Source organism: Mobula hypostoma, chromosome 1 (genome assembly GCF_963921235.1).
Source record: "Mobula hypostoma chromosome 1, sMobHyp1.1, whole genome shotgun sequence".
Classification (NCBI taxonomy): domain Eukaryota; kingdom Metazoa; phylum Chordata; class Chondrichthyes; order Myliobatiformes; family Myliobatidae; genus Mobula; species Mobula hypostoma.
The window spans coordinates 136964699-136988538 of NC_086097.1; the positions used below are offsets into that span (position 1 = coordinate 136964699).

General features: G+C 44.2%; 1 protein-coding gene across 5 annotated transcripts in view; it reads right to left on the reverse strand.

The window, feature by feature from the left end:
• The window catches only part of col14a1a (collagen, type XIV, alpha 1a), a 267320-nt gene that overhangs the window by 42094 nt on the left and 201386 nt on the right, over positions 1-23840 (reverse strand). For all 5 annotated transcript variants that reach the window (XM_063056387.1, XM_063056396.1, XM_063056368.1 and 2 more), the window contains 7 exons: positions 19899-20037; positions 18409-18551; positions 14302-14411; positions 12183-12341; positions 6814-6891; positions 1573-1659; positions 273-326 (listed from right to left, as the gene is read on the reverse strand). In XM_063056387.1, the coding sequence (XP_062912457.1) occupies positions 273-326; positions 1573-1659; positions 6814-6891; positions 12183-12341; positions 14302-14411; positions 18409-18551; positions 19899-20037 (770 nt within the window). The remainder of the gene's footprint in view (positions 1-272; positions 327-1572; positions 1660-6813; positions 6892-12182; positions 12342-14301; positions 14412-18408; positions 18552-19898; positions 20038-23840) is intronic.

Below are 23840 nucleotides of genomic sequence, written 5' to 3' on the forward strand. Positions count from 1 at the left end.
GGGCACCATGAGGTGTTGGATGGAATCATATTAAGGACGTTGGAGGGGTCGGGATGGTAAGGCTAAATGGGATTGAGAGAGGTGGAAGGATCAGGGAGGGGCAAGGTTGAGATCCGGGTTGGGGGGGGCATTGAGTTTTCCACTTCCAGTTCCAGCGTGGATCTGTAGCAGTAAATGTACTGAATATCATCATCATTTTCAAAAGGAAAAAATAAAGGCTTTTGCATGCTAGGTTAACAGGCTTTTTGTAAGTTTGTATTGGAAACTCTTACCCGTTGACCTTGTTCTCCCCTCTCACCTCTTGGCCCTCGTAAACCCGGGCTGCCCTGTAAAAGAGACATCAATAGGAAAGTTCTGTATCAGTGGGAGATTTTTAGATCAATGGGAGAGTTCATTATAAACTGTATTAGTGGAAGAGTTCTATGTTAATGAGAGCCCTGTGTGAAGGGGCGAGTTCGATATCAATACTTCTGTATAATGAGTAGCAAGAGTTAGATCCCATCAAATGATCAAGTGTCACACACAAACTGCTGAGTCTGGTTTTATCGCTGTGCACTTTGATGGAAATACAAACTACTTGCTGGCAGGTGCCAAACAGTGTCCCCATCACTCCTGCGGACTTGTTGCCATCGATATTGTCAAGGCACGCAAGTCATTGCTGAGACTCTGGGAATACTGCTCTAAGGAAGACACCTTGCAATGAAATGCTGAAACAGTTATAACAGAAGCGTAAGCACTGTTAGAAATGGGAAAAAGTTCAAAAAGAATTAACAATCAAGACACAAGCTATTCAGCCCAACTGTTTCTTGCCAGGAGTTCTGCTTCAATGAACAGCTCCCGCCCATGTTCACCACCCCATTTGAAGTAATCCTGGAATTCCCCAAAGGATTTTGTGGCTGCTGAGAATATTCACACCCCACATCCATTCTTGATGCCAGGATGCCTGGAATACTCAGAGACCAACAGGAACATTCTGACCATTGGGACTTATCACAGCTGCTTCCCTATTGAGTACCAGTGTGGCGGCAGGCTGCCTCCCCCAGCCCTGTGATGTCTCTCCCCATCCCTGCTCCCTGTGTAACAAGCTTGCCCAATCCTTGTCTTGTTCCGGGAGACCCGGTGCCCAACACTTGCTTCAACCAGTTTTACCTGTCTCTCTCAGTGCATGCCTGTAGCAAAGTCAAAGCTCAGGAGCTGATTGAGCTGGAGAACAGCAGCTTCAAGCAAGTGGGATTCCTGTTTGAATACCCTGATCATATCTTCCATTTACTTCCTCTGCTCTGACCTCAGCTTCTCTCCTCAGGACTGAAGTCTTTCACCCCTAGAACCATTCTCTTCCACTCCATCTCCAGAGCCTTGATATCCCCCCAAGTGGCAGTGCCCACAGATTAGATGCTCAATCCAATTGTCTATAAAGGTCTAACTTCCTCCCTCAGTAGTAATACTGAACTCAAGAAACTAATACCATATTATCAACAACGAAAAGCTGAAGAAACCAAGTGACGCTGCATTTTTTTTTTTACAGACCAGTTTTTTCTTCCAATTATCCTCTTTCAAACCAAACCCTCTTACCGGAGGACCCAAGGGCCCAGGTGGTCCTTTACTGTCTTGAGAACAAGTGCAGGCATGAGGAAGGGCTGGACAGTTGCCTTCATCTCTCTGAAAGAAATAATCATTTCATCATACCAACAACCAGTCGTTCCCTTCCAGATCTCCCACCGAGTAAACGGATAAATTAGTTTATTGTTGTGCATGTACCACAGTACACTGAGAAACTTTATTGATCATTTCATCCCACCAGTGCTTTGTGGTGGTAGAAGGGGAAAGCAATAATAGAGTGTAGAGTAAAGTGTTACGGTTACAGATAAAGTGCAGTGCAGCCAGACAATAAGGTGCAAGCCCACGACATGGTAGATTGTGAAGCCCAGAGTGCATCTCATCATACTAGGCGCTGTTCAGTAATGTAATTGCTGGGGATAGAAAGTATCCAGCTCTAGGCAGAGTTTCACCAGTGTGGTGACACTATTTTTCTCCTGTAAACAAATCCTATTGCACTCAAGGCCAAGGTATCATTTACATTCATGACTGCTTGCTAACCCTGAATGCCTGTTCTCAATGACTGGTGTACAAGGACACACAGGTCACTTTCCCCACTCTATCACCATTCAGATAATAATGACCTTCTGTGTTTGTAACCAACATAGATAACTTCACACATTTTCACATTAAACTGCATCTGCCACGCATTTGCCCACTCAGCCAACTTGCCTAAGTCACATCAGAACAGGGAACAGTACAGCACAGGAATAGATCCTTTGACCCAAGATGTCTTTGCTAATTATGAGGCCCAATGAAACTAATATATTTTGGAAAAGGATACAGTGTTATTTGTAATATAATCTGAATAGAATTTATATCCCTGCTTTCCCTGCACATTTCTGTATTTGCCTAACAGACTGTCAAATGCCACTATCATATCCGTTTCCACTACTACCCCTTGCCAATTCTCACTTTAATCCCACTTTTAGAGTGAGATTACCTACATTCATCGAAACCTTAGGCAGTTCACAAGCCCTGTGTACTAAATCTCTCCTCAGAGGTCAAACCTTGCCTCTTGCTCCCAAAAATCAATGCAGTGAACCGTCATTGTCAACCGTCACTAAAGTGGGAAACGACACATTAGAGTAAAAAGCAAAAAGCTTTGGAAATCCAATGGAGGCAAAGTGATAGTTGATGTTTCAGTCAAGACCCTGAATAAAGGATGTACAAGAGCAGTATGCATACTAATACTACCACATAATTATTACATAATTTTACTGGAAACATTGTGGTATGTACATAGTAGTCTTGCTGTTGCTAATATGTTTTATAAAGATTCCACACATTTTCTCTTAATTTTATAACGCAAACACCAAGAATTCGGCAGATGCTGGAAATTCAAGCAACACACATCAAAGTTGCTGGTGAACGCAGCAGGCCAGGCAGCATCTCTAGGAAGAGGTACCATCGACGTTTCAGGCCGAGACCCTTCGTCAGGACTTTTATAATTTTATAATCCGTGCCTTAGTTCATGAATGCAAGAACTTCATACATCTTATTCACTATTTCATTCAGGGGTCTTGAGACATTTGCTCTCTTTATTCCTCTATATTTCCCAGTTGGCCCAACAAACTGTACCTTGCCTTGTTTGTCTTCCCCAGAATGCATGACCTCACACATCCACACTGAGCTCCATTTGCTATCTATGTGAGCAACACACACACACACACACGCACACACGCACACACCCCAAATGCTAGAGGAAGCCAGGCAGCATCTATGGAAATGAATGAACCGTCAAAGTTTTGGGCCAAGACCCTTCATCAGGGCTGTTGCTATTTCTTCGCCTACCTCACAAATCCATTAAAACATTCCCTTTAGAATTACAGAGCTATACAGCATGGAAACAAGCCCTTCAGGCCCAAATAATCCATGCCTACCAAGATGCATGTCTAAGCAAATTCTATCTGCCTGCATCCCTCTAAGCCTTTCCTATCCATGAACCTGTCTGCACCTCTCCAGCCCCTCTGGCAGCTCTTTCCATACACACTCAGTGGCAACTTTATTAGGTACGGGACTGCAGGATAGTTGTTCTACTTAAATACTTACCTGGCATTTGTCGGTAATTTCCAAGCCAATAAGCATTAACACAACTTTTTAGTTCTTGGAAAGCAAATGGATTTTGTGATGTTTAATAGAACAATTCAAGTTATCAACGTTGCTGCAGAAAAATAATAACTGGCTCTTCTACAGGGTCCTTGTGACTCCTTTAGAATGTCCCAAAGCATTTTACAATCAATGGTACTAGTTCAGATTTAGATTAGCTTGTTATCCTATATACCAGAGGGCAGATGAGAATGGCCAAGGAGGCAGATATCCTTGATCAACACTGTTAGCCTTCCTAATGCAACGGACCAGGAAGATGGACGAGATGGAAGAAGTGAAGTGTAGCCACTGGTGTGTTATAGAAAACACAAAGACCAGTTTATTGTCACATGTCTGCTGCTATAGCCCATCCACTTCAGGGTTCGACGTGTCGTAGATGCAGACGTGCTTTTCTGCACACCACCTTTGGAACATGTGGAAATTTGAGTTATTACTGCCTTCCTGTCAGCTTGATCCAGTCTGACCATTCTCCTCTGACTTCACTCATTAACAAGATGTTTTCACCCACAGAACTGCCACTCAGTGGGTGTTTTTTTTTTGTTTTTCCACACCATTCTCTGTAAACTCTAGAGACTGTTGTGCATGAAAATCCCAGGAGATAAACAGTTTCTGAGATACTCAAACCATCCTGTTTGGCATGAACAATCATTCCACAGTCAAAGTCACTTAAATCACGTTCCTTCCCCATTCTGGTATTTGATGTGAACAACAACTGAACCGTTTGTCCATATCTGCATGTTTTCATGCATTGAGGTGCTGCCACATGATCGGCTGATTACACATTTGCAGTAAGGACCAGGTGTACATCTGACCTAATGAATTGGCCACTGAGTGTATTACCACCCCCTGTATGAAAAACCTACCCCTCAATCCCTCATAAATCATTGTCAATCCCTTATAAATCATTGTCAAAGCTATAATCTCTGATAAACTCTGGGGAAAGCAGAGCAACTCAATGCTGCTCAATGTTAAACACCTCTCGACAACGTCACATCTCAGTCTCCTTTCTCTCCAAGTAAAATAATCCCAGCCTATCCAATCTCTCCTTATAACACAAACTCCCCGTAGTCTAAACTTTCCTTTTGACTATGAACACACACCATTTTATGCACTCTCTTCGAATCTTTCACCTATGCTCCAAAATTTTCTCTGTAAATCTCTTCTCCTTGCAAAATGGCTTTCCGATTCAGATTCATTTGTTTAGCACATGCACATCAAAACATACAGTGATAAACACAAGGGATTCTGCAGATGCTGGAAATCCAGAACTACACACACAAAATGCTGCAGCAACTCAGCATGTCAGGCAGCTTCTATGGAAATAAATCAACAGTCAATGTTTCAGGCCGAGATCCTTCTTCAGGACCGAAAAGGAAGGGGGAAACAGTGATGTGTGTCATTTGTGTAGACAACCAACACCTAAGAATGTGCTGGAGGCAACTTGCAAGTATCGGCACACATTCTGGCACCTACAATGCTCGCCAGAACAACACAGAATACAACAAAACGGAACACAAAAGGCAACCAAACAACAACAACAAAGCAAGCCCCTTTCCACCCTCCCACCCACTTGCGCACACGGACAGTCCTCCAACTCAAACCCCAGGACAGTCCCCAAGTCCACCCCTAAAAACAGCTGAGTCTGAGCTACAGGCTTGACAGAGACCACACCATGTTGACCAAAAGATTTTTTCCTGCAAAGCAGTTTCACTCCCGCCCCTCCCAAGCCCAGGAATAAAAAGATCCCATTCTCATTCGTTCTTATGCACATGTTTAAGATCATAACAGTATTGCAAATTCATCCCTTTTGAGTGAGGGTTCATGAACACGTGGGTGCTTTAATGAATTGGGAATGCTGTTCCCAATGCCGGTGGTCCTGATGCATTCTGCAAACTAGAGCCACAGTATGGGTCAATCTTCTCAGACAGTGCTAGGGAAATCAGGGGAGTGGAGAGAAATCCACAGCTGCGGCCCACACACCTGCTTCATGAAAGCCCTTGGAGGCTACTTAGCTCCAACACCATTCTCTTTCTTAATGACTGAAACCAGTGGGCAGAAAGCCATTGTAAATTGACAAATTGAAGCTTTTACAATCCTAACACAAGTTTGGCTTTTATGTTATGGATTTATGGCATTAAACCCAAATGCAATTAGAAGCCCACATAAAACATTTTAAGACATGAGGTATTGAATGAGAAGACCCTGAAGGCTTGAAGAGAATGATCGGGCAGATCCAACATTAACATGTTTCTACTCTCTCTGCAGATTCTGCCTGATCTGGTATTTCTATGGATTTCTAGTATTTCCTGGTTTTATTTATTTCCATATCTACTACAGTGTTAGCAACTCTATAGATTTTTGCTTAATGTTAATCCTTTCAATTATATAACTCAAGGGAAATCCAAAAATTTACTTCAAGCATGTACAATGCATCCTCAAGGAATCTGATGCATGGGAAAGGCTGTAATCACCCAAAGTCCAGTGTTGTTTAATGGGTAGACAAGTTAGGCACCTTATACGCCGGTTGTGTGAACCTCTCCCACCCCAACTACATCCCGTTCCTGTCATCTGATTCATATGCTCTCTTTACATTGTCATTAAACAACCAAGGGCAAAGTACATTGTGACATTCCCTCATATTGTCAACTGGATTGTAGTGTCACTTCCAAACAAATTACCATTCACTGAGAATGCCCGCAAAAATAATGATAACTGTGCCAGAGTTAGCTAGCCCTGTGTAAACTGACAGAAGCCTGAAGTCTCGTACCACCAGGTTCAAGAACCTTGAACCACCACATTCTTCAACCAACCGACACAGCCCTGTTCACTACCTCAGTGTAGCAACACTCCAATCAATTTGACCTCTTTGCACCACAAAGGACCTTGTTAAAAATTCTAATTGTGTTCTTTCTTGAATTATTGAGTATAATTTATGCTTAATTTATGTTTATCATGTGACTGCTGTAACTGTGATGCTGCTGCAAGTTTTTCATTGCACCTGTGCATATGACAATAAACTTGATTTGTACGTTCTCAGAATCATCTCTCTGCTTAAAAAAAAATCAGACAGTACATGCAGAAATCACTGTTATTTTAATCATTACTCACCAGAGCAGGAAGTTCGCAGCACTTGTCCTTGTTTGCATAGGACGTGGAACAGGAAATATCAAAGCCTTGCAACTGGAACTGAAATTTAAATGAAATAATGAAAGGAAATCCTTGTGAGGCACCAAACAGTTTAAATCGGCAATACAACTCTGACTTGCTGGAAATCACTCTGCCCACATCAACCCTTTAAACTTGACCTCTCAACCATATTTCAAAACAAGCAGAAATGAACCACCTCCCATTAACATTCAGTGGTGCTAGCATCATTGAATCCCCCCGCCCACCTAGGATCACTGTTCAACTGGACCAGCCACAAGAGTAGATCAGAGATTGGGCATCCTCCGGTAAACGATTCAACTGCAGAACTGCCAAAGCCTTTGAAATATCTATAAGGCACAAGTCAGGCGTGTCATGGAATACCTCTCCCTTTGTCAAGATGAATGCAGCTTCAAAGCTCAATACAATCAGAACAACCAAGTTCCCAGCACCCATTCACTACCTGAAACACTCACTCCCTACACCACTGGCACACAGGGGCTCCAGCTATGTCCCAGGCCTCTCCAACACTGTGAACACCATCAGAAACAAGGACAAGGGAAGCAGGAACATGGGAATGCCACCATCTCTACAAATCACATACCATCCTAACCTGACACTAACCTGCCTTCACTGTCACTAAGTCTGAATCCTTGGACCTTCTCCCCAATTTCAGCATCATTATCATGTGGCTGGAAGGGTTCAAGGGGACAACTCACCTCCACCATCTTAAGGAGCAATTGGGGAGGGGTAGTAAATGCTAGGCTCACCAGTAACATCCTCATCAACTGAGAGAATAACATAAGGGAGGAAAAAAATTTCCAGTGCTTCACTGATAGCATTTACAGGTCCTCCACGGGTTAGGACAGGGTTCTGTTCCAGTGAACAGTTCTTAGCCTGGACAGTAACAAGTCAGAAGTACTGCCACAAACAGTGTTCCCACCCGGGAGGGGGTTCATGCAGTTCTGTTGAAGCCAACAAGTGCATCCCAGCAGTCAGTCAAACGCACAATCGTAATGTATGGCTGTTCAAAACACAAACACAAGAAAATCTGCTGGAAATCCAAAGCAACACACACACAAAGTACTGGAGGAACTCAGCAGGCCAGGCAGCATCTATGGAAAAGAGTAAACAGCTGATGTTTCAGGCCAGTCTTGATAAAGGGTCTCGGCCTGAAACATCGACTGTACTCTTTCCCATAGATGCTGCCTGACCTGCTGATTTCCTCCAGCATTTTATGTGTTGTTGCCTTGGGTGCTCATAACTTTTGGAGGAGCTGTTCTCTGACAATGCCCCTTATAAAGACTTGGACTACACAAATATACGGGTATAAGGTCTGAAATGGATAACATTCAGGTTTTTTTGTGTGTGCCCCATACTCTGCCAGAGCCTCGGCAACCACTTTTTTCAAGTGGTTGTCTTGGAGGAAAGATTCTGTGAGTTATCCCCCACGTTCTTCTCACAGCGCAGTTTTTTTTTACGAGGCCGGGTTGCGAGCTCAACACTCAACCCGAGCGTGCCCAGGAGCGGCCTGACTGGATTCGAACTCGGGAACCTTCGCTCCGGAGTCCGGTGCTGATGTCACCGTGCCACCAGCTGGCAATGTTCAGGTAATTGATGATAGGATGCTGATAAATCTTTACATGGAAATCCAGCTTCCCCGCTCATCTTCAGTAAGTAGCAAAAAAACCTTTCCCATCCAGATGAGAGAGCAAACAGCACCTAAGTGTAACAGCTCAGCTGAAAGCCAACACCCCTGGTCACGCAGTGCTCAGTCAGTTCTGCAATACCTTGGCCAGACTCCCGGCAGCTGAACCCACTGACTCAGAAAGGTAAGTGGGACCCTCTGCTGGTATCACCAAGATCCAGGGGCCCACCTCCATAAAGCAATGCAATCTGCCATCGAGGCTTTCAATATCCCTCACTCAGTTGAAAGATATGAAAATCAGAAAAACCCTCTTTACACCAACTCTGTCGGTGATGTGTACAGCACAGGCAGTGTGACCACATCAGTTTCTCCACTAACAAAGCAGTGAAGAGAAAGTCAAAACTACATTCAATGGTTCTTTGCCCTCACCTCAACAATAAGCAAATGCTTTGAGAGGCTGGTCAAGGATTACATCTGCAGTTTGTTACCACGCAAACTGGACCCCTACAATTCGCCTGCTGACACAACCGATCGACAGACGACGCAATAGCCACTGCTCTACAAACCGTCCTTACACATCTGGAGAAGGAGGATGCTTATGTGAGAATGCTGTTCTTGGACTACAGTTCAGCATTCAACACCATAGTTCCATCCAGGCATGACAAGAAGCTCAGAGACGTCGGCCTTGACCCTACTTTGCGCAGCTGGATCCTGGACTTCCTGTCAGATCACCGGCAGGTGGTAAGAGTGGGCTCCCTCACCCCCAACCTTCTGACTCTCAATACAGGAGCCCCTCCTGGCTGTGTACTGAGTCCCCTCCTTTACTCCCTGTATACCCATGACTGTGTCACCACCCACAGCTCCAATCTGCTAATTAAATTTGCCAACAACTCTACACTGATTGGCCTCATCTCAAACAATAACGAGGTGGTCTACAGGGAAGAAGTTATCTGTCTGACACAGTGGTGTCAAGAAAACAACCTCTCCCTCAATGTCGCAAAAACAAAGGAGCTAGTCGTGGATTACAGGGGGAATGAAGACAGGCTAGCCCCTATTGACATCAATGGATCTGAGGTTAAGAGGGTAAACAGCTTTAAGTTCCTCGGCATCCACATCACCGAGGACCGCACTTGGTTTATACACACCAGCTGTGTAGTGAAAAAGGCACAACAGCGCCTCTTTCATGTCAGACAGTTGAGTAAGTTTGGAAGGGCCCCCAAGTCCTAAGAACTTTCTACAGGGGCACAATTGAGAGCATCCTGTCTGGCTACGTCACTGCCTGGTATGGGAATTGTACCTCCCTTAATCGCAGGACTCTGCAGAGAGTGATGCGGACAGCCCAGTGCATCTGTAGTTGTGAACTTCCTTTGATTCAGGATATTTACAAAGACAGGTGTGTAAAAAGGGTCCATAGGATCTTTGGGGACCCGAGTCACCCCAGCCACAATCTATTCCAGCTGCTGCCATCTGGTAAACGGTACTGCAGCATAAAAGCCAGGACCAACAGGCTCTGGGACAGCTTCTTCCACCAGGCCAACAGACTGATTAACTCACGCTGATTTGAGTGTATTCTATGTTACAATGACTGCTCTGTTTATTATAAATTACTATGATTGCACATTGCACATTTAGACAGAGAAATACGTAAAGGTTTTTACTCGTCATGTATGTGAGGGATGTAGGAAATGAAGTCAATTCAATTCAATGTGTACTTGGGTCACTCCAGATACAACCACATCTAGCAGACAACAATGAACAGACGCAGCATTTTCTCTAACAACACAGGGAAGTTTATGGTCCACTATCCATCAGCCTCTGTCACCTTACTAAAGCAATCATTGACAGTGGAAAGCAAAAACCTTTTCTAACAAGTTATCTTTGGAATTACCTTGTGAACTTTTAAAATGTAGACGTAACGATTAACTGAGCATTAATGTAAAGCCAATTAATGACATTGACCAAGGAAGTCAGTCACACATATTCAAATAAATTATAAATAACATATTCACAAAGGGGCAACTTAGTAGAGGGTATTTCAAAATGTGTTACAAGTAATGAAAGACCTTTAAAGTGTTACAAACATTGTATTAAAGGGAACAAGGAAAAAGAATCTGTCGTACACATAACAACGATAGTGATGAGATCATCTATGGTAGTTGCAAAGTAAATCAGTCACCAGTACAACATCCACCTGAGAATACAGTCCAGACTTCATTTTAATATCTTCTGAAAAATCATATCCCTCGTGGTGTAGCACTCTCTTGGTTGGGAGAGACCTTGTTAGACGAGAGTGCTACACCATGAGCCAAGACTTACAGTTTACAATGTATAAGATCAGTGGAAAGACCAAAAGTATTTGGGCTGGAATTGATGGTTACAGGTGATGTTGTAAAGAGCTGTTAAAGACAAGGAGATGGGACACAGGGGAAATCATGATGACTTTACTGGTCCAGATTGCATTCCAATAAAACACAGAGCCATCTCTTCTTTATAGGAAAAAGGTCTGCTTGTATGTATGTGAAAATAATATCTCATTCAATTAAACTTAACATTAAACCATGTTTGAACATTATCTACAAAGAAGCCAGGCGTAAACAAAAGTTTGATGATAGCAAATGTTAGATCTTCCTCAGATTTGTCAAGTCCCTCAAAATCAGACAGTATAGCACTGAATAAAATCTTTACTGCATCTGTAAAGAATATCATCTCCATATGAAACTCCAGCAAATTGAAAAACTGGGCAACACATTCCCAGACAGGAAACATGCGAGTGTGTCAGACAATGACATCACTGTTTGTGTCGTGCTCAGTGATGTCACTCTCCATGCACCACACAATGACATTATTCATTGGCCCTCCCAATCACATCACTATCCATGCACCTCCAGTTCCTTTCCATCACAACATGAACTGGAGCTGAGATAGTTGTACATTAAGGTGTCCCATATGCAACACCACCAGCAGCTCTCATTAGCCAGATTCAACTGACCTGGTTTCTCATTGTACAGTGCTGTATAAATGCCTAGCACAGAGTTTGTCATTACAATTGAAAAGTCTTGCAATAGGCCTACTAGTCCACAGGGAAACCTAATCAACATCACTCCATGAGCCCTGAACTTGACATTCCCAGTCCTTATGCAACTTTTACAGACTGTTAGGATGACCAACAATGCCATTTTAATGCCAAAATAGGAAGAATGGAACAATTCCTAGGTCCCCGTTTGTCCTCTCTGTTCAGTGAATGGTGGCCAGACACTATTCTGAAAAGCTCTCCAATAGTAATCCCTCGAATAATAATATTAAAACAAATCCCTGGTCACCACTGGATCATGGGAGATGGCCATGCTGTACATCAGCCAGTACAACTATGGCTTCAGAAGTGCCCATTTAGCAGTAAGTTGCTTTAGCTACAGAAGTACAAATCTCTTTCCTTCCTTCTTGACTAAAATTCCCATAGTTGCATGAAGTGAAGTAGAATTTCCCTTTGTTAGTTCAAATCTCTCAGTCCTTGGGAAATCCAGCTGCTGGCTGATTCAATTATAATATTGTTAGTACATATTTTACAAGCAACACTACCCCAATATGACCTCACCCCTCGACATTCTCCCAACCCCACATCAACACCTCTCCCCAGACTGATGATAAAATGACATGCACTTTCCAGGCGATGAACTGCATCACTTACTGATGCAGAATTGTCCCTCGGGCTCCTGGAGCGCACCATCCGTCCCAGGACTTCCACCCCATTGGTGCTGATGTTTCCTGCTGCGTTGATCGCTTTCTCCCCTACTTGCTTGCAGTCAACCACCAGCTTTGCTTGGGTTTTGGTGATCACCACGTGCACCTGTTAGCAAAGAATGCAGAGCGTCATCACAAAGACTCGTAGGTTATTTGAGAAAGGAGCCTCAGCTTTCCCATCCTTTCCCAATGGCCCATTCTGTCTTCTCTACACTTTCTATAACTGGGGTGCAAAGTACAAATGTGAGCATATAAAATACAAACAGGAACCGATCATTTGATCTCTCATACTTGCATCACCATTTAATGTTATAGACTATTCTGATTCTTTTCCTTTCCCCAATTCCCCTGGTATCTGGAAGATCAGTCAATCCCAGTCCAAGAATATACTCTGAGAAGAGAATTCCAAAGATTCACAACCTTCCTAAATGACCTGTCCCATATCCCGATTTTGTGCTTCAAGTTCTAGACTCTCCAGCTTTGGGAAACAACCTCGCAATACCCAACCTCTCAAGATTCTAGGAGGAAAAGGATACAGTAGGATAGAGATCAGTTTCAACTTAGGTGTAGAAATGGCAGATGATGTTTAACCCAGGCAAATGTGAGATGTTGCACCTTGTGAAATCAAATAGTCAGCAAAGTGTGCAGTAAATGGCAGGACCCTTAGGCATATTGATGTACAGAGGAATATTCAGGTTCCAGTCAGAAGTGGTGGTAAGAGGCATATGGCATGTTTGCCTTCATTGGTCAGGGCATTGAATGCAACAGGCGCATTGCAGTTATATAAAACTTTGCTTAACCTGCATTTGAAGAATTGTGTCTAATCTAGTTGGCTCATTAGAGGCCAGGGTTCCCATCCTAGGGTCCAGAGACCCTGTTAAAGGTCAAGGTTCATGACATAAAAAAGGTTGGGAACCCCTGATGTAGAGGCCTTGGAGAGGGACACAGAGAGGTTTATCAGCATGATGCTTAGATTAGAGAGTATGAGCTATGAGGAGAGGTTGGACAAACTTGGATTATTTTCTCTGGAGCACCAGAAACTGAGTGGAGGCCTGGTGGAAGTTTATAAAATTATTACAAGGTAGAGATAGGATAGGAAGTCTTTCTCCCCCAGAGAAGAAATGCTAAACACAAAAGGCGTAGATTTAAGATGAGAGGGAGAAAGTTGAAAGGAGATGTGTAGAACAAGTTTACAGTATTTTATACAGAGAGTAGTAGCTGTCTGGAACGTCCTGCCAGAGATGGTGGTGGAACCAAACACAATACCTGAGCTCAAGAGGCATTTAGATAGGCAACTGAGTTTAACTTGGCATCATGATTGGCACAGACTTTGAGGACCAAAGGGTCTGTTCCTTAACCAATACATAACCAGTACCGTTATGTTCTTTCACAATGCAGTGAGATCACCACTTCCATGCTCCAGATCCACACCAATCATTCTCTCTTCTAGGAATTCCCTTCCAGTGGGAATCGGTCCCTACTGCCTCCAAGGCAAATACATCCTCCTTTATATAGAAAAACAAATTGTGCACGGATACAAGCCATTCAGCCCACTGAATCTATACTGACCATCAGCAATTCATTTACACTGATCACATCTAAACTAATCTTACTGTATTCTCCCCACATTCCCATCAGCTCCCCCTAGATTCCACCACTCACTTACACCACAGGCATCAGACAGCAGTCAGTACTGCACGACCCTGGGATAGGGGAGGAAACTGAAGCACCCGAAGGAACCCCATGCATTTACAAGGAGAGCGTGCAAACTCCACGCAGGCTGCACCCAACGGCCGAGGACGAGACGGCACCTGCATCCGTCGGGACACTGTGCTATTCAGTCTGATCTGGAGACAATAGAAGTGCAAAGATGTCTTCCTTCTGCTCCAGCTCCCTCTGAAATAAAGGCTAGTGTATCTTTCTCCTTTTGAATTGCTTGTTGCTCCTTTAATTGCCACACCCCAAGAATGTACACGAACACGTTCCATAATATTCAAGCAGAAGAAGTTGAGTAAACTTACACCTAATGCAACAATGGAAGTCTGTTAGCTAGCGGTAGAACTGACCTTATGAAAACTGCCATAGAAAATCTTCTTAACCTCTGGATCATCGAAGGTGACAGTTTGGAACTCATCCTTGTAATCGTAGTTAAAATAAGTGAGAGCTTTCCTGCCATCTAAACGTAGCAAGTAAGAGATTAAAATTGAGGAAACACTTGTTTTTTCCTCCCATGTAACAATTAGCAGGCAACTTACATGGTCAAAATAAACTTATAGACAATTTTACAACTTAAAGCACTGGATCCCTTTTCAATTTTACAATTTAGTCAGAGCTAGTGACACATCTAGAGATCTTCTGTAAAGAACTAAAAGAGGATTGGTGAGGCTGATAAAGCGTTACTGGGTCCACGTGACAGATACCAGTGTTGGTTCAATGACAGCACAGCTTATACCCCGCTGTCAGCAGATTCAGGGACGACCCCTCATACGCTAAAGATGAACTCTTGATCTCTCAATCTACCTCGCCGTGGCCCTTGCATTTAATTTGTCTACCTGTAATGTACTTTCTATGTCGCTGTATTACATATATGTTATATTACACACAGAATGCTGCGGGAACCCAGCAGGCCAAGCAACATCTATGGAAATAAACAAACAGTTGGCACATCGGGCTGAGACCCTTCTTCAGAACTGCTTTTCTTTTTACTACCTAGATGCATTTATGTACGTTTTGGATGTCACACAAAACAAAAAGCTTTTTCCATAGCTTAGTACATTGGCCCACGATGTTGTGCTTGTTGACCTACATAAACCTACTCCACCATCAATCTGATCCTTCCCTCCTACACAACCCTCCACCTTTCTGGCATCCATGTCCACTCTATCTTTGCCTCTCATAGTCTTATACTCTTCTATCAAGTTGCCTCTCCTTCTTCATCGCTCCAGGGAGAAAAGCCCCATCTTATGCAACCTTTCCTCATATGACATGTTCTCTAATCCAGGCAGCATCCTGGTACATCTCCTCTGCACCTTCTCTTATGCTTTCCTATCTTGTCTATAGTGAGGAGACCAGAACTGAACACAATACTCCAAATGTGGTCTGACCAGAGTTGTAACGAGCTGCAACATTACCTTATGGTTCTTGAACTCAATCCCCCAACTACTGAAGGCCAGCACACTAAATGTCTTCTTAACCACCCTATGAACTTGTACACGTGATGCAAAAAAAACCAAATATGAGTACCGGTATCGACGAGATCGCTCTCAATACAGTACAAGAGGACAGCCATACTATCAGAAATGCGCTCTTTAATGTGAGATGTTAAACCAAGAACTTTGTTTGTCTGGTGATAAGGTTGCACTTAGGAATGCATAGGACAATAGTAATACTACGTCAGGCTATCGTTCATTGGCTACAGCTCAGCATTCAACACAATCATACACTCAGTTCTAATCAAAAAGTTCCAAAACCTGGGCATCAGTACCTCCCTCTGTAACTGGATCCTTGACTTCCTCACCAGGAGACCACAAGTCTGTGCAGATCAGAAATAACATCTCCTCCTCACTGACAATCAACATTGGTGCACCTCAGGGATGTGTGCTTAGCCCATTGCTCTACTCTCTCTACACTCACGACTGTGTGGCTAGGCACAGCTCAAATGCCATCTATAGGTTTACCAACAACACAACTATTGTTGGCAGAATTTCAGATAGTGACAAAGAGCATATAGGAGTGAGCTGGTTGAGTGGTGTGGCAGCAACAACCTTGCAGTGAACATCAGTAAGAACAAGGAACTGACTGTGGATTTCAGGGGTGGTAAGTCAAGGAAACTCACACCAGTCCTCAAAAAGGGATCAGAAGTAGAAAGGGTCAGAAGTTTCAAGCTCCTGGTGTCAACACCCCTAAGGGTCTATCTGGGGCCAAACATACTGATGTAATTACAAAGAAGACACAACAGTGGCTATATTTCATTAGGAGCTTGAGGAGAATTGGTATGTCACCCAAGACACTCGCAAATTTCTACAGGTGTACCATGGAGAGCATTCTAACTGGTTTCATCACTGTCTGGTTTGGAGGGGCCACTGCACAGAATTGGAAAAAGCTGCAGAAAGTTCTAAACTCAGCCAGCTCCATCATGGGCACTGGCCACCCCAGCATCCAGGACACCTTCCAAAGGAGATGCCTCAGAAAGGTGGCACCCCCTCAGCCAGGACATGCTTCTTCCCATTGCTGTCATCAAGGAGGAGGTAAAAGGAACCTGAGGACACAGCTCAGTGTTTCAGGAACAGCTTCTGCCCGTTCGCCATCAGATTTCTGAATGGACAATAAATCCATGAGCATTAGCTCAGTATTTACCCTTCCCCCTCTCTTTTTGCTCTACTTCTTTAATTTATTCTGATACATGTAGTTCTTATTGTAATTTATAGTTTTTATGATTATGTTTTGCATTGCAATGCTGCTGCATTGCAACAAATTTCATAACATATGCTGGTGATATTAAACCTGATCCTGATTCTGTATTTAAAAAAATAAGTTTGAATATAGGAATAAGACGAGGCACTTTCGTCTCCAGAGCCCCATCCACTAAACAAGATTAAATGCGTTGACACCAAAGATCTATTAAAGAAAAGCAACAATTCCTCCTTTTTGTATTCCTGCCCCCCCTTGAGGCCCATTTATATTTTTAATGCTATTATTTCCACCAGTTCTGCTGAGTGCTCAGGGAGACAGCCGGCTGAGAGGAAGCTGGGTGTGATTATTTGCCTGAAGCTCAGGAAGAGTAAGTTACATCTGTCTGCGGGCCACATGCTGCTTCATGCAGTCGGAAGGGACCGGATCCACTCTCACACAGCCCCTGCTTGAAGGGCTAACGCATGACTCAACACGCAGTGGCTCAGTGGGCAGCACTTGCCCCTCTGAGTCATAAGGTTGTGAGTTCGTCCTATCCCAGGTACTTGAGCACCCAGTCTGGAGAGGGAGAGCCACGCTCTCAGACATGTGATCCTTTGGACGGGCCTTTAAATCAAGACTTGTCTCTGTATTTTGAAAGCTTTCCCCTGAAGATCTTGGCAAAATTCATCCCTCAGCCAACATTAACAATGTCAATCTTTCAGGTCATTTTCTACTGCCATTTGTGGGATCTTGCTGTGTACCACTTAAACCACCATGTTTCTTATAGCAGGGGTCCCCAACCTTTTTGGCACCGCGGACCAGTTTAATATTGACAATATTCTTGCGGACCGGCCAACCGGGGGCGGGGGGGGTATTCAAATAGGGTTAAACTCACCTCAACATGTCTTTTACGGTTAGGTTTGCCAACTTTCTCACTCCCAAATAAGGGACAAAAGTAGCAGTCAAATCCCGGGACACTTTACCCCAGGAAAGACTACCATGACCATGAAGCCTTGCACGGGTACCTGTGTGCGCATGCGTGACCTGCACATGTGATGTGCGCATGCACGTATGTGCTGATTTTTTCCGCCCACAAATCGGTTTTGCCTTCATCTTCCCGACTATACTGTACATACATTATTTCTACTTTATATAGGCTGTGTATTTATCATATCATTCCTGCTTTTGCTATATGTTAGTGTTATTTATTTTCGGTTTTATGTGTTATTTGGTATGATTCGGTAGGTTATTCTTTGGGTCTGGGAACGCTCAAAAATTTTTTCCCACATAAATTAATGTAATTGCTTCTTCGCTTCACGCCATTTCGGCACGAAAGGTTTCATAGGAACGCTCTACCTTAGCGGGGGAAATATGGGACAAACCAATTTAGCCCAATATACAGGATGTCCCGGCAAATATGAGACAGTTAGCAACCCTATATTCAAGTTCAACAGTGCGTGACAGGGAATGAGGAAAGGTGCAGCTGACTGATATTGTTTCCTTACGGCCCGGTAGCACATGCTTTGCGGCCTGGTACCGGTCCGCGACCCGGTGGTTGGGGACCGCTGACTTATAGGATCAGGTTACACTTAAGAATCTTCGGTGGCTGTAAGATGTTTTGGTATGGGAAAAATTGTACATAAGTGTGATTTCTTCTATCAAACAGCTTTGGTTCATATCCAGCTCTTGCTTGGGGTCGAGTCTGAGGAGGAAGGATGGGGACCAGCTGAAACCACACCCTGTGCTGAACAATCAAACAGAGGAAGATTGGAGGCTCTTACCATCCAAGATGACTCCAACCAGGGGCTCACGCTGCTTGTTCAAGATCTCCCAGAGGGCAAAGGGCTCCTGGGGAGTGTCGGGCAGCAGGCGAAACAGAAAGGTGATGGTGTAATCCGACGGCAGCCCCTCTGGGTGGATGTTCCTGGGAAAGATGGACTGCAGTTAAAGCTCAGTGATCCAGGTTAATGAAATCCATAGGCAGCCAACACATTCAATGCACAGCACACAGACGGGCTGTCTCACCCACACCTGCCTCCACCTCCCCCCCACCCCCGAAACATGTCCTTCTGTTCCTTTCTCCTACGTGTGTTCAACCTGTAGTCCGTACACACATCAGTGTTCATCCCAGTCACTCTCCACTGGAATGGGGACACTGATGGAAATGTTTCTCCTAAATTCCCTACCTCACTTGTTAATGACCATCAATCCTGTAAGCAGAAATAACTTTCACTTATCTGTCCCACTCAACCCTCTCCAAAGACCTCTATTAAACACAGCAAACACACTGCTGGATAATCTCAGCAGGTCAGGCAGCATCTGTGGAGGGAAATGGGCAGTCAAGAGGTCAGATCGAGACCCTTCATCTGGACTGCATCTACAGTCTGTTATGTCCCATCTCTACTAAATGATCTGGCAGTGTTTTGTTTTTTTTTTATTTCTAGAGTATCCCAGCCTGATCACCTTCTGATGCTTGTAAAACAAGCTGCACACGGCAATACACGTGCCATTACAGTGGACTCTCTGATCCATGAGCTGCTCCAAGGGACACACACCAAGGCAGAGGTCATCAACTCGGGTAAAGGACCCCCTTCGACCTTTCAGCAGAGTTAGCTGTCCGTTAGGGACTGCTGCTGGCCGGCTGCAGGAGTAGGTACTGAAGTTTGGTGCAGCCAGTATAAAGGCTCTGTGGGGAAGGACCACAGTCTAGGCCCCTGACTGCACATGGAAGGGTTGAGCCTTGGTGCAGAAGCCTCTTCAACATTGAACTGGTGTATCGTTCCACCGGGCCATATTAAATCGCAATGGTGTTATGGTTTCTAAAACGAAGTCAACAGTACTGAATGTGAAGACTATGAATGCAAAAGTTTTGTACTGTTTTCTTCTTCTGTATATTTTTTTTATTATGAATAAAGTTTATTTTTGAAATAGGGAAAAGGCAGAAGGTGCAGACAGTCCTGCAGCAGCTGGCAAACCCAATCCGCCAGTATCCCAAACATACTTTCCTATGTGCAGACTGTACATAAGTCAGACATTCATAACCCATGAGGACTTGCATTAAAACTAATTACCTTGCCATCCTTGCAGTATATAAGGAATGTGGGATCTTGCTGTGTGCATACTGGCTGCTTTTGTTGCTACAATTAACACCCCGAACATGCTGCAAGGTGTTACAAAGATACTAAGCAGAGAAGACATTCTATAGCCTTCTGATCAATTGACATGCTGATTACACAGAGAAATATTCGTAATCTTCGGTTTTGACACCTACCTTGTAGGTTGTGAAACAAGGGCGTTTCTGTGAAGCCTGAAACAGGGGAAGCTGTTGAATGAGCCAGACTCCAATGACACACCTTCTACAGAAGCATATTCCTTCTCAACCAACCCAAACATTTCCATCATTCTAAATCCTGCAAGGAAAATTTACAGTGTTTTCACATTATGATATGAAATTGGGAAAATACTCCAAACAGTTCAACTAGTAACTTTGGCACAACATTTCTGTTTTGAATGTTAATAAACTTTCTTATTAAAGAATGTATGTGTTCCCAACCTGGGGTCTTCGATAACGGAGAGTTGAATTGTTACTTGCACCTCCTTCTCTAGTAGTTCATGAGAATGCCCCAGTTGTTCTCTCCTCTCCACTGTTCTCCTCAGAAACAGTGGTAATTGTGGCTATGAGTTCCACATCTCTCAATGACAGCACCAATATAAGGGAAGTGCAGTCAAGGGGTTTAGATAAATGGGTATTACAAGCTCACAACACAAAGAGGTCTTGCAACCAAGTTACTTCTGTTGCTTCTTTGAAAAAGTTCAAAGGAAATTTATTATCAAAGTACGTAACTGTCACCATAATCTACTGAGATTCATTTTCTTATAGGCATTAACAGTAGATACAAAGGAGCACAATAGAATCAATGTAAAGATGGACAAACAACCAATGTGTAAAAGACAACAAATTTTGCACATACAAAAAAGAAAAACAAACAAACAAATAAATAATATTGAGGACCTGAGTTGCAGTGTCCTTGAAAGTCAGTCCATATTGTGTGGAATCAGTTCAATGTTGGGGCCAGTGAATTTATCCCCTCTGGTTCAAGAGCCTGATGGTTGAGGGGTAATAACTATTCCTGAACCTGGTGGTGTGGGACCCAAGGCTTTTGTACCTCCTTCCTGATGGCAACAGTGAGAAGAGACCATGGCCTAGATGGTGAGGGTCCTAGATGATGGATGCTGCTTTCCAGAAACAGCACTCTTTACAGATCTGCTCAATGGTATGGAGGGCTTTACCTGTGATGGACAGCTGCATCCATTACTTTTTTAGACTTTTCCGGTAAGGGCATTGGTGTTTCCGCGATGCAACAGTCAGGACACTCTCCATTGTGCATCTATAGAAGTTTGTCAAAGTTTTAGATAACATGTCAAATTCTCACAAACTTCTAAGTACCACACAGACTCAACTTCACTGGAGCTTTGCAAATGTTTCCTCTACCCAATTCTCTTTCTTCAACATCACCTCTGACTCCACTGCCGATCCACTAGGACCTAACTGGCCACATAATTAGCACTTCTCAACCAATTCCATTGCCAAGAGGAGTGTGTCACAAACCTCTTCTGATGAGCCTTTCACACTGAAAACAAATGCTGAATATCTACTCACACCCTACATCATATGTCCATTTATTCCGTGCAAGGGGGACTCTCACTCTGCACATCTAATGACAGCTGAAGCAATCTGTCAAAACCACAGAGGATCAATAGATTAACAAGCTGCTATTCGTTCTTTCCACATTATAACAACCAACTACATTTTGAAATAATTCATATCTTCCCCTCTTGTTCTACTATTTGTGTCTTCTATTAGACCTCTTGCTAATTGAAATAGTTTCCCTTTATTCCAGCAAAATTAAACCTTTCCTTTGCTTAGCAACATATACAAAATGCTGAAGGAACCCAGCAGGCCAGGCAGCATCTATGGAAAAAAGTGCAGTCGACGTTTTGGGCCAAGACACTCGGCAGGACACTGAAACGTCGACTGTATGTTTTTCCATAGATGCTGCCTGGCCTGCTGGGTTCCTCCAGCATTTTGTGTGCGCTGCTTGGATTTCCAGTGCAGAGTTTCTCTCCTTTGTGATTGCTTTCCTTAACTTGCTGAGTTTATGCAGAATCGTCCCAATTTCTCCAATCTCTTAAGCAAAAACGTTTTTTGAAATGTATTTGTCTTTTTAAGGGAGGAAAAAGAAGCAAGAGAACCCCTTTTTTTTTCTCATTACATCCTAACCATGCTGAAGACAACAGGAATTCTGCAGATGCTGGAAATTCAAGCAACATACATCAAAGTTGCTGGTGAATGCAGCAGGCCAAGCAGCATCTATAGGAAGAGGCGCAGTCGACGTTTCAGGCCGAGACCCTTCGTCAGGACTAACTGAAGGAAGAGTGAGTAAGGGATTTGAAAGCTGGAGGGGGAGGGGGAGATGCAAAATGATAGGAGAAGACAGGAGGGGGAGGGATAGAGCCGAGAGCTAGACAGGTGATAGGCAAAAGGGGATACGAGAGGATCATGGGACAGGAGGCCTAGGGAGAAAGACGGGGGGGGGGTGACCCAGAGGATGGGCAAGAAGTATATTCAGAGGGACAGAGGGAGAAAAAGGAGAGTGAGAGAAAGAATGTGTGCATAAAAATGAGTAACAGCTGGGGTACGAGGGGGAGGTGGGGCCTAGCGGAAGTTAGAGAAGTCAATGTTCATGCCATCAGGTTGGAGGCTACCCAGACGGAATATAAGGTGTTGTTCCTCCAACCTGAGTGTGGCTTCATCTTTACAGTAGAGGAGGCCGTGGATAGACATGTCAGAATGGGAATGGGATGTGGAATTAAAATGTGTGGCCACTGGGAGATCCTGCTTTCTCTGGCGGACAGAGCGTAGATGTTCAGCAAAGCGGTCTCCCAGTCTGCGTCGGGTCTCACCAATATATAAAAGGCCACATCGGGAGCACCGGACGCAGTATATCACCCCAGTCGACTCACAGGTGAAGTGATGCCTCACCTGGAAGGACTGTTTGGGGCCCTGAATGGTGGTAAGGGAGGAAGTGTAAGGGCATGTGTAGCACTTGTTCCGCTTACACGGATAAGTGCCAGGAGGGAGATCAGTGGGGAGGGATGGGGGGGACGAATGGACAAGGGAGTTGTGTAGGGAGCGATCCCTGCGGAATACAGAGAGGGGGGGGAGGGAAAGATGTGCTTAGTGGTGGGATCCCATTGGAGGTGGCGGAAGTTACGGAGAATAATATGTTGGACCCGGAGGCTGGTGGGGTGGTAGGTGAGGACCAGGGGAACCCTATTCCTAGTGGGGTGGCGGAAGGATGGAGTGAGAGCAGATGTACGTGAAATGGGGGAGATGCGTTTAAGAGCAGAGTTGATAGTGGAGGAAGGGAAGCCCCTTTCTTTAAAAAATGAAGACATCTCCCTCGTCCTAGAATGAAAAGCCTCATCCTGAGAGCAGATGCGGTGGAGACGGAGGAATTGCGAGAAGGGGATGGCGTTTTTGCAAGAGACAGGGTGAGAGGAAGAATACATGCTGAAGACCTTTTTTTTCCAGGTACTCCATAGACATTGATGTACGGCAGGAAGCATTCGGACCGATTGCATCACAGCCTGCTATGGAGGCTCCAATGCACAGAAAGCTGCAGGGGGCTGTGGACTCAGCCAGTTCCATCACGGGCATAGCCCAATCCACCTTCAAGGACATCATTAGGAGGCGGTGCCTCTTACCATCCAGGACATGCCCTTTTCTCATTACCACCTTTGGGGAGGAGGTACAGGAGCCTGGAGATCTACACTTACTGATTCAGAAACAGCTTCCTCCCCTTCGCCTTCATATTTCTGAACTGTCCATGGACCCATGAACACTACCCCATTATTCCTTGGTTTCCTGCAACATTTATTTCTGCTGTAATTTATAGTAAGATCATGCCTTTGCTCTGTACTGCTGCCGCAAAACAAAAAATTTCACATCATACAAGTCAATGATAAATCTGATTCTGAAACCTGCCCCAGCAGCATAGCACTAAGAGAAACTTCACATCATAATCACTATACCCATAAAGGCAGAGGAACAAATTAGGCCAGCCAGCCCATTGGGTCCGCTATGCTATTCCATCATGGCTGATTTATTATCCCTCTCAACCCCATTCTCCCACCTTCCCCTGTAATCTTG